General features: G+C 48.2%; 1 protein-coding gene across 1 annotated transcript; it reads right to left on the bottom strand.

The window, feature by feature from the left end:
* Positions 1-770: 770 nt before the first annotated feature.
* On the bottom strand, positions 771-10,721 carry LOC144119790 (uncharacterized). The gene is made up of 3 exons (XM_077652331.1): positions 10,644-10,721; positions 3,471-3,626; positions 771-988 (listed from the first exon to the last, which is right to left on the bottom strand). The coding sequence occupies exons 1-3, from the start codon at positions 10,687-10,689 to the stop codon at positions 771-773; spliced, it is 420 nt and encodes a 139-aa protein (XP_077508457.1). The 5' UTR covers positions 10,690-10,721.
* Between the last annotated feature and the right edge of the window lie 480 nt (positions 10,722-11,201).

Below are 11,201 nucleotides of genomic sequence, written 5' to 3'. Positions count from 1 at the left end.
TGACTGGCGCTCCTTAACAAGATTATCACCCCTCACCGAGAACAATCTGTTGCTTTGAACCACTTCCTTGATGTTCTCAACTGTCTCCAGCGCATGTCAACGCGGGCAGCATGTTCAGGTAGTTCTCAGTGACAATTTCTTCCCCTTTACTCCTCAACCCTATCCTTGCTAAACCAATTGGCTCAGCAGCAACGATTTTGATCCCAGTCTCTTGCATCACGTCCTGCCTCATCCAAGCTGCTGCCAGAGCGTTGCCCTGCAAATCGAGTTCTGTAACTTTCCCAAACAAAGAGCATGCGAGGTTATTCCGCTTTATCGATCAATATAAACCAATTGCTGTTTAATACGGTAGCATTCTAGTGATTGGAGACATGTCGATGCCGGATAAGTACTCGGCTTGTCTGTCGTAAAACGTGGGCACGATGAAATCTAACGCAGCTCTCCTACTATAAAAATTATGAGGCAGGTATTCTGGCAGATAGCTTTTGTCCAGCTAACAAGGTCTGGCCTAGGCCTCAAGCATTCTAATATGTTCACTGATATGCCTGGCAGTGCGCAATTGCAGTCTGTCATCGAGGAATAGACAAACAGGAAGAACATAGCTGCGAGGAAGTGTTGAACCCCGTAGTTCTATTTACGAACACTACGAATGCAGACAATATTGCCTTGCTGGGAGCAGTGATACTGGATCGATCGACGACGGTACTGGTGTAACCACGCACACAGATCGACAGAATGCAGGATCATTTGTTCAGCGGCATTCAATTTCTTTATCTTTGCTCAACAAAGACATTGATAAGTAATAGTATCTGCGATGTACTCTTACTGAGGGAAGTGCGGCGCCGTTTCGCCGAGTGATCCTCCGCCGACCTGCTCTCCGCCGAGGGGCTCTCTTCGGCCTCCGTTTCGTGGAGCATCGATTCGTCCGGCACTGGCTCGGCGTATGAAGATTCGTCGTCCAGCTTGGCAATCCACTCAGTCGGCTTAGCTGCGAAATTTTGAGAGCGCCCGTTCAGTTTTAATAGTGTTTTAAATAGAGTAAAATACCATTCTAAACACGGTATAGTGATTCTCAAGAGGATGCTGAGCTGAACTGGGCAAGTTCAAGTTGCTTCGAGGTTAGACTTCCGCGCAAGCATATCGGTGGAGACAGCGTTCGTGTACGTTTCCGCCTTTTTCGTCCTTATCGGGCGTGCTGATGTCTAACTACGATCCTAGTTCTCCTGCGTAAAAAAATTCAAGTTTTCAGGAAATCTAACAACCAAAACAGGCCTGATGTTGTAGTGCGACTTTCGACCATTATGCGAAAGGAGCAAATCTGTTCCCAGCACGAAGTTCAGAGAGTGCTTCTGTTCACTAAGGAAACGAGCGCAGGAGAGATGAGAAGGGAGATCGAGTACGCGAGAGGGGGAGAAAGAATTTCTCGGTAATGTACGGTCCCGCCGGTAGGGGATGAGAGACGTGTAGCTGTTCACAAAATCGTCGTCCGGTACGAGGCGAGTAGAAGCGCCCACTAGAAGGCATTTACAGTATGAGCGCAGAGTGAAGAACCCTAAATTAGAAAAGGAGTGATCAGAGAAGGCAGAAGGGGAGTTTTAAAATGCATAGACTTCACCTAACCGAGTCGCGACGACTTCATGCAGACTTTCCATGCTTATGTTGGCCTCATGCGTAGAAAGCCGCAGCAGCTGAAATGGTCTATTGAAGGCAGTGGCGATTCGCGTGCGGGTTGCTTCGCAGCGTACAAACGCGTGTGTTACAACGCACGCGCTCGGTTAGGTGATATATTGTCTTCTGTAAGAACTCATCATGTCTTGGGATTGATGGCAATTTTGAAGAGTATCCTACTGAAAAATTCTTTTTGCGAGAGTTCATAAGGTTCTTTTCGTCCTGTGCAAGATGAGTGCCGCAATGGGGGCTCAGATGTTCGGCTGGTAGGGCCTCGGCGGTGGACTTTGCTGCCAGCTCGACGTGGTTGCCATTGTCATGAAGCGCTACAAGGGAGCCGACAAAAATAGATAGGCTGTTTCCGGGGTTGTTCCGATGGCTAGAGGAAAAAGTCGGCTACGAGGAAGCCGGCTGGCTTCCTGAGCCCGTGTTCGCAACGGGATTGACTGGAGCCGACGTAGATATTTCGATGCTGCCGACGTAGATGGCTGCTTCTGCCTGGTAGAACCACGTGCAATATTTTCAGCGTAGAATGGCTGAAGAGGGGCCATGGGTTGGCCAGTTTCACAGTCGGGTTCCGGTATCATGGCGTGTCTGCAGGGGCGGAAGGTGAAATTGCGTCAGGAATGCGTTGTCGTACGGGTCTCCAATTTGCAGAGCGAGCTTGGTCCGGCTGACAGGCGAAAAGATGACACGTGTTAGCACCAGACACATTCAGGGCTGACTGATTCTATTCACAAAAGGAACGCGCACACAACAGAACGAAAAAGAGAGAGCGAGAGGGAAATAATGGGCAGCTTCCCTGTAGTCTGCAGCCCCGCGGGTCAGGGATGAGAGGCCTCGAGTAATCGAAATGATTAGCTTAGTCAAAATGAGATATAATGTTTGCTAAATTCGTATACAGTGCGGAAGCACCGAGTATCCACGCACGCAGGATTGGTTTTTCTCTACTTATCATTGAGAGACCCCTGGAAGTCTTGATGACGCACCTGGCGCTGTGGTGCGGCGCTTAAGCGGTGCGCCACTGCCCTTAGATGGAAGGTGCTGCCACCGGTGGAATTTGTGCTATCCAGGTTGCTGTTCGCGACGCATTGCCCCTGTATGGCAGGGGCTGCCCACGCTAGAATTGGCGCGATCCAGGCTGCTCCCGGACCGACAAACGCTAGACAATCTGGGCTCGGAGCCTCCGGTTTAGTGCTTTCGCGCTAATACCAGGGAGACGGTGCTAGTCAATGTTAAGCTACGGTGCAGAAAGGTGATTAGAGTAAAACCGAGCCGGCCCATTAGAATGCGATTTCGAATGCTGCTTAAATAGTGACCGGTTGAGCATACATTTTAAGTACAGTTTAAAAGTACCTGGCGGGATATACGCGTACCCAATTTCTTTGGCCAGCCAGCTGTGAACGTGTTAACGCCACAAGGCCACGTACGCCACCCACCCGGGAGCGGAGAAGACCACACCCGCCCCTCCTCCCGCTTCTGGACGCCTCCCCGACACCGAGCTGGCATGCTGGCCGTTCACGTGCAGGGAAAGGGGGCGAACACTGCTTTAATGGAGAGCAAAACGATTGCCACACAACGCAAAAATCGGCGAGGCATTACAATGCGCCAATTTCGCGGGAAAACGGCTCTTTCGATATACGTGCCGCCGGGGAATTAATCGCTTCGCCAGCCCCTGATGTGCACCCGCAACATTGAGTCGCTACAATAAGCATCGTACCTTTGTTCGTTGCGGTATTTTTTTTCCTATGGTCAGAAAAATACACGTTTAATAGACGCATCTAGTAGCCATGCGGACTAACCTTGACTGTCCTCCTCCACAGGCCTTTCGGTGTGCGGCTTGGAGTCGTTTCCCGAGCGCGCTACGGCGTGCGTCTGCACGCGGTAGTTGTTCTGTTGCTCGGGCTCGGGCTCGGTCTCCGGCGTGACTTCAAGGCCAGCCGCGCTACCCGTGTTGACTGCAAGTGAGCGCAGAGTGATGTTTTCGTGAGGCACTGAGGCACGAGGCAACCAACGCCAGTTAATGATGTCCTTGTTGAAAACAAAAATGAAAGGTATTGGCAAGGGTATGCTATGCGAGTACAAGGTAACTGATGGTTGCTCTGGGTAGCCGAATGGATTACAAGAGAAAGCAAACGAAGGAAGAGGCGACAGTGAGTTAGGTGGGTGGCTGGGATTAGGACGCTAGCGAAGACATCGTGGCGGCAGCTGGCGCAGCTAAGGGTTCATTTGAGCGATATGGGAAAGGCCAATGTACTGAAATGTACGTAGTTACCATGGTGATGAAGATGAACAGTACATAACAGCAGTACTGATGCTGTTCTAATGTAAGAGGATGAAACACGCTGAAAGGGGTTTCTTGTAGTGTAACACGAATATCAGCGTCAGTGGTTAAGGGGGCCATATTGCTTAAGAGATCATGGCGGTCATGGTCATGTGACCGATAAAACGGACCCCCTGAAAATAAGTTTCAGGGCTCATTGATGAAACCCATGCTACGTCACATAGTTGCTAGACGGGAAAGCTTTTAAGGATTCTTGGTTAAACATTGCGGAAAAGAGTACGGACACACACTTCGGAACTAAGTAGCGACAAACAAGCGCAGACTTGCAACCAATGTTTATTTTACCATGTTGACAGCAAGAAGAATGCTCCAGTGATAGAATACTACGTAGCAATATGAGGTGACCTTGTCCGGCTATAACCGCTGATGCTACGAAATGGATAAAGGTAGATTAGTAGAGATTAGTGGGTAGGATTACCGTGGATTAGTGAACATTAGTGTGTGATTAAGCTATATTAGTGAGGATTAGTAGGTCGAATAAAGTGAAAGGGAGTATAAGGTTTGTATAATTTTATATAATAATCCAACGGAATGTACTCCATCATTCTAGCCCTCAGATTTTCAAATTTGGTGTTGTTGCTGACGTCACGCCCCCCTCGACCAATAAGAGAATTTCGTTATGAAGCAATCCGCTGTTTTTTGCAAGACGACAACCTGACTGCTATCGCGCTAAAAAGTATTTGAGACCTGTCAAGCAGTGACAGCATATTTCTGACTTGGGGGGGGGGGGTCTCGTAGAATTTTCCCATTCATCAGCCGATTATTGAGATTTTTAGCCATGGATGTGACCGCAGCCTCGGATATCACAATTTCATATAGGCTCCAGGTGAGGGAGCACCCGTATGTTAAGCATTTCTACAACATGCACCTCAACGAGGCGGGGGCAAGAGCATGAAAGGAAGATTAGGAATTTCTTGTGAAGATGGAGAGCTCTCTATCAGGCTGATTCACCGGCTTGTGGCACTCCGTAAAGGTCACTATAATCTTAACATTAACTGTGAGTGGGGAGACAACCTGGGCTCGTTCTTCTCTAGCGCTGCAAGGATGCTGGTGTCGCATACGAGCAAGAGCTCCCCCCGAAAAAAACTATTCTAAACAAAAGGACAGAAATAGCATAAGCTTGACTGGCAACGACGGTAAAAAAATAAAAGAAAGCTTGCGGGCGTATGCTCTCGAGCAACTCTCTTCGGGCAGCAATTTGGCTGAGAAATTTTTGACCTTGGAAACTGTGTATGAACTTCATTCTGCGGATTCGGAGTGTGACAATGGCGAAACGTTAAACTAGGCGGGGCAGTTTCGGAGCCTAAACTTTTCTAATGCGCCAAAGCTCTCTCCCCAACTTCCTTTACTTTCTTCGAAGGAAAGGGAAAATTATGCAGGCCGAAAAAAATGTAATCATCTTCGTTCTCCACAAAAAAGTCTTATTTTAGTTCAGGAGAGTCCGGCGACTACTTTTAAAAGCGAAGTAATGTGTTAGGATCAGGCTCATCCTGTGGTGTCCGTACCTACTATACCTGCCGGACGGATGTTGCACTGGCTATGAGGGAAACGGAAAGTCCCCGAAGACACAGGTGTGCTAAAGTATCGATGTTGTCCCTTCAAGCCTCCATCCTGCCTTTCTCGAGGAAATCATGGACGTTAAGGATGCAACGCCCTTGGTTCTACTTCGTGGCAAATTGCATCACAGCCGACGGGAAGACGCGGGCCCTGCTCTTCACTCTGTGTATGCCGCTGACATTTGAAACGGCCCGCGCACTGGTCTCACCAAGGTACCATGAGAAGTGGAATACGACAACATCGTTCAAACCTTGGCTATGCATTATGGACATATGCGCATCCAAGCTCTACTGTCCCTGAAAATTCCAGAGGCTGAACCAACAACCAGGCGAGTCCATTGGCTTATTGTTTCTTATTTTGGTGCTCTAGGAAATCTGGGCGCGGATAGTAACTTCGGCGTCGGAGCGCTGCACGTGGCGGAGGCGACAATGGCTGCCATAAACACCACGCTCCTTCTCGACATCACGTCACGTGACCGTTTAGTCTGTTGCATACCAACGAGCTCGTTCAACGGCGTCTGTTCGCCTAAAGAGAGCTAACTTTCCAGAAGGCCTTCTACCGCGCTTAGAGGGCGCAAAAGCACTGGCCAGCACCAACATACAGGGCATAAAGCAAAAAATGGAAAATCTAGAAACGCACAAGACAAGCCAGAAGAAAGAAAGGGCAAATGCAGAGCAGTGCACTCCTCGCAAGGCGCGCTGCTGCAGATGCGACGGCTCTAACGACCCGGGTGATTGCAAGCTCCGTAATACCGCATGCAACTTTTGCAAAAAAAAAATTCGGACATATCGATACAATTTGCGTCGCAAAGAAAACAAAACAACGAAATGCTACTCTTAAAATTGTACCTAAGCCTGCAAGACATGATAAAAGCATGGAACAGTCGACAAATAGGTCAGCACAGCAGACCTGAATTCTGTGAGAAGCCTTCAAGCACGCTTAAAGTTCATTGAAAGATACTGGAGTTTGAGGTTGACTGCGGTGCAGTATATTCGATTATCAGCAAGGAAACCTATGACCGGAGTTGGCCTACAAATCCTCCGCCGCTAGCACAATCAGACTTGGACCTTCACAGGTGGCCAGGAAGACACTTGAGGTTGGCACAAGGTTGGCACAAGGTTGGCACAAGTGAAATGATTACGTCCTTCCCCCACATGTCTCGGCAGGCAGCGTGTTTCAACCTTCTGGGCAGCAACTGGTTCAGTGCATTGCAGAGTCTACAAGGCGTAAATCAAATTCCAACCGTAAGGCACACCAAGTACAAGTTGCTACATTGCCTGCTAGAAAAGCAAGCACATGTTTTGGCTGAAGACGTCTTAAGCTGCGCAGGACCGCCAGTTCACACCCAAACTTCCCACCGCGTTCTTGCAATGCTCAAACGGACACCCTTAAACTCACACCAGCTGTAAAGGAAGAGTTGGATAGTTTGGAGCAAAAGGGCAGTCTGAAACCAATTCAGCATTCTGACTCTGTGACACCATTGGTGTTCGTTCGCAAAAAGTCTTGCTTGTGAAAGCTTAAGCTACTACAGTAGCACGGTGAATGCAGCGTCCGTGAAAGCGGGCTATCCACTTCCAACCACTCAGGAGGTGCTGGCTACTCTCAGAGGTGGAACACTTTTATCAACATTTAATCTCTTCAAGCCCGTCAGCAACTTCCGGTCACTGAAGACACAGCAAAATGAATGATCCTGAACACCATAGATGAACCATACGCAGCCAAACGGCTTCCCTTCGGAATCTCAGAAGCACCGGCTATATTCCAGCGGAGAATAGAAACAACTCTCACTGGAATTCCTAGCACCATCGTGAACCTGGATGATATAATTGTGTGCGTAGAAACGCCGCAGCAACACAGTGAACGGCTGGTTCAAGTACTGACAACTGAACAATATGGATCTCCGCTCTCGAAAAGACTAATTTGTTTCCGCTCATCAGTGCGGAACTCCTACCATGCTGCACGGACGACCAAGGTGTGCATACACCTGGAGCAAAGGTTGAAGTCATTATAGTTCCACCGGCTCCTAAAAGCAAAGTTGTACTCCAAGCACTCTTAGGGTTGCTTGCATTCTACGACCGCATCCTCAAAGACAGAGCGAAAGCAGCATCACAACTGTACATGCTTTTCTCAAGCGTCCAGAACGCCAAGCAAAGCTGAAAGAAATTATGCACAACTGGATTGAGAAGGACTTGGAGTAATATTTGCTGCTGATCATTTCCAGAAATATATAACTTGAATGGAGCTGACGATCATCACTGACCACCAGCCATTGCTCAGCAATCTGGGGCCGAAGAAGCCGCCTCTACAAGTACTAACGTACTAACGCCTAGCATGGCATGATGGTACTGAAGCCGTCCACTTGCGACTACAACATTGTTAGTAGACAAAGCCATCGCAACCAGAACGAAGACGCCTTAAGCAACCTTCCACTTCAAGGACATTACGACAAGGCATCCCCTCCAGGCGATGTTGTAATGCTAGAACGTGCGTCTCACCCACACTTTCACTACAACTAATTGCAGAGATAACGCGTGAATACAACACACAGTCCGCAGATATTGAAGCAGCCCAGAAAAGAATAGAGAAAGCACTGAAACGCGATAGCTTCTGACCTTATGTGAAGCTAGCGCCCGGCCTGTAAACTCTATACGGATGCTTAGTCAGACGTTCCCGAGCGATAATTCCGCCCGCTGCAAGCCTTAAGGTTCTGAAGATAATTCACTCCACGCGCAGAGACACCGTGGCAATGAAGGCATGCGCAAGAGGATTCCTTTAGTGGATTAGCCTCAGCGAGCGCATAGAGCAGGCTCACCAGGAATGCAGGCCATGCCTGGAAAATGGAAGGCCACCAACGAAGGCGCTGCTCACAAAATGGGCAAGAACAACGCAGTCATGGAAGACAATTCACATACACATCGCTGAAGCATCGAGGGCTGCATATTTTTGCGTGCCGTCGACTCTCAGCGAATGGCTTAAAGTACGACAAATGGTGCGCACACAGTCTAAGCATCTAATTAGAAACTGTAGAAACTTTTTTGAACCTTCATTAAATAGATAAAAATAGTCAGGGACAACGAATCGTCTTTAATCTCAGCACAAACAGAAGGCTTTTTCAAGCCAAACGGATTGAGACGTTTCACAAGCGCTCCATACCATCATGCCACGAACGGTCGCAATGGTCATCGCAGGTCACCGAACGCATGGTCACCGAACTGAAGCAAGCGCTTACAACAGAGAAAGGCAGCTCTGTCGCCTGCCAGCTGCAATGTTTTGAAAGCAGCACAGAACAGGGCATGCCAGCACAAAAAAAAACACTTGCCATGACGATGCTTGGGCGGGAACTTCGGACTCCATTGCTATACCTCAAGCATTCAGATTCCCCGCTACCCGAGGAGGAAAGGTATGACGGACTGCGTAATAGTAAAAAAAAACAGATAGTTTACGTAAAGAACTTCTCAGGCGAGACGGCATCGATGTAAGGAACCGTCACTAACAGGTCGGTCATCGGTCTTGGCTGGTCGGCACGGACAGAGACGTCGTGCGATGACACAAAAGCCACATTCGTACAACAAGGCAGCAAACAACTAATAAGAATGCTCCTGCAGCAGTGCCACCGTGCAATTTCCTCTAGTATTCTCTGCTACCGCTGTTCCTCCTAGACAGTCAGATGATTGGGAAGAGGAACCCACTACAAGAAATCCAGAAGGCTACGATGCACCTCAGCCACTTCCGACTGGTGAAAGGACCACCACAGAGGCCTCAAAGACGGCGGCATCTGCCGGACCATTACGAAGATCTGTGGTGACTCAGTATGAGGGGGGAGGGATGTGTGGCGTCCGTCAGGTTTGGTTTGAACATACCTATGTATTCTCAATACGTCTCTAACAAAGGAACGGCCAGACGCATGTATCAGATTCAAAGCAACCTCAAGCCTTCTACCGGTACTTGGGAGAGTGACAAAAAGAGAAGAGCAGGAAGTTAATTGCGGCACAGTTCGGGAAGAATGAATTTGCATCAAAAAATGCAGGAGAGAAGCCCATCACACGGCACTATCAACTCCACTTAGACGACGTGCATACAATAGCGTGAGAGAAAAAGAACATTTAGTTAAATTACCCATGTCCAGGTCCGCGTTCTTGAGAGGGAGCGAGTTAAGAATTTTCCCCCAAGACGGTGAGCAGGTGCTGCATGAGACTGCTGCATGAGAGGCCTTTTTGGCCCAGGCCGCCCACGTTGGTATATTAGGAGAGAGTGAGGAACATTCTGTGGTGTTGGCGCTCGGACAGTTCCAGTATGTGTGGGCCAGAGTGCGGATAGAGCCCCTCAATTTAAAGTGGGGTATATTGGGGACATGTTGTATTTGTTGTCAGCTGTAGTCATTGGATAGAATACGAGGTTTTGGCATGCTAGCATTGCAGACTAGTGGCTAAGGTCCCCTCAGAGAACACTGTTCATGAACTGCACTCTGTACTCGTCACTTCCCTGTAGTCTGGCAGCAATGACCAGTCTGTTCTTCTCTTAAGATTGGTTCCCGCTCAGGCACATAATAGAGATATATAGAAATATCAGACACTCATTTCGGTATTTCAAGGACCGATAAAATGACAACAGTTTTTCCGTTCCTAACTGAAACCAACCTCTGAAGAGATTTTGACGACATAAATCGACAACACAACGCGATACAAAAGCGGGCAGGTGCGAGTACCACGAATATGTACCCCTTGGTTCCTTTAAACCGCTGCGTCTATGCAAGCGTCATAAAAAGAGAGCAGTAAGCTCAGCATTCATGAAGGCATGTTGCCACACTAGTCGATGCTGCATGCTAAATTTGAGCAAGCCTCAACATATACAACATATAGGACCAGAAGGAGACCAGAAGCGCAGGTAAACGTTAGTTGTCTGGTACTATGTGTTGTCTATGTCTCCCCGCATTCTAATTGCTTAAGTGTATGTTAATGTGCAGTGTGTCATTCAATGCCACTTCTGCGCCTCGATTTCATGCGCTGTTTTTGTCCCATTATGGTACAAAACACACGCACTCCCCTCCCCATGCAGAGGAAATAATGCCGGCTACCACTTATGAATATGAAGAGCGAGGACCCGATGAGAAACATCACCATGAGTGCTGCGGTGGCAAAGAACAAGTACGGCGAGCACCTGCGGAGTAGAGAGATAGGTACATAAATGTACACGTAGCCTATCCCAGAACCAAGCTGGAGACTTGCGTACGCACAATTCATGTGACGTCAAAGGTCTTTGGCTTTGTCCCAAACGGGGTGGAAATTGCCTTTTCCGAATTGTCACATGTACGTAATGCTTACTTAAGGCAAATGTCAATTAATCGCAGTATTTGCTTAATGATTGCATTGGTTGGTCTTAATGCTACCCTGGAGTTCTAAATATATGTGCGTGATAGAACTGTCATCCTCACCGATCTGGAGCTTTGAAGGTTCAGATGGGCTTTAAGTGCCGATTTTTCGTCGGGAAACTTTTGACCATTAATTACTCTTTATTGGTTGTCCTTTGCAACAGGTACCGAAAGTGGCGCAGTGCTTATTTACTTACCACGGCTCCTTTGCTGCCGTTAAGAGAAATGAAACATTAACATAGATCCAAGAGTAAACAATTCGTG

The sequence above is a fragment of the Amblyomma americanum genome, chromosome 2, assembly GCF_052857255.1.
Source record: "Amblyomma americanum isolate KBUSLIRL-KWMA chromosome 2, ASM5285725v1, whole genome shotgun sequence".
NCBI lineage: Eukaryota > Metazoa > Arthropoda > Arachnida > Ixodida > Ixodidae > Amblyomma > Amblyomma americanum.
This window is presented reverse-complemented; position numbering and strand designations above follow the sequence as displayed.

What these genes read in the sequence shown, in the direction of transcription:
- LOC144119790 (XM_077652331.1), bottom strand. Translation starts at nt 10,689, where the DNA reads ATGGTGATGTTTCTCATCGGGTCCTCGCTCTTCATATTCATAAGTG. An exon ending in GCTCTTCATATTCATAAGTG is followed by an intron (nt 3,627 to 10,643) that starts GTAGCCGGCATT and finishes GCTCACTTGCAG; the next exon opens with TCAACACGGGTAGCGCGGCT. An exon ending in TGTGGAGGAGGACAGTCAAG is followed by an intron (nt 989 to 3,470) that starts GTTAGTCCGCAT and finishes AAAATTTCGCAG; the next exon opens with CTAAGCCGACTGAGTGGATT.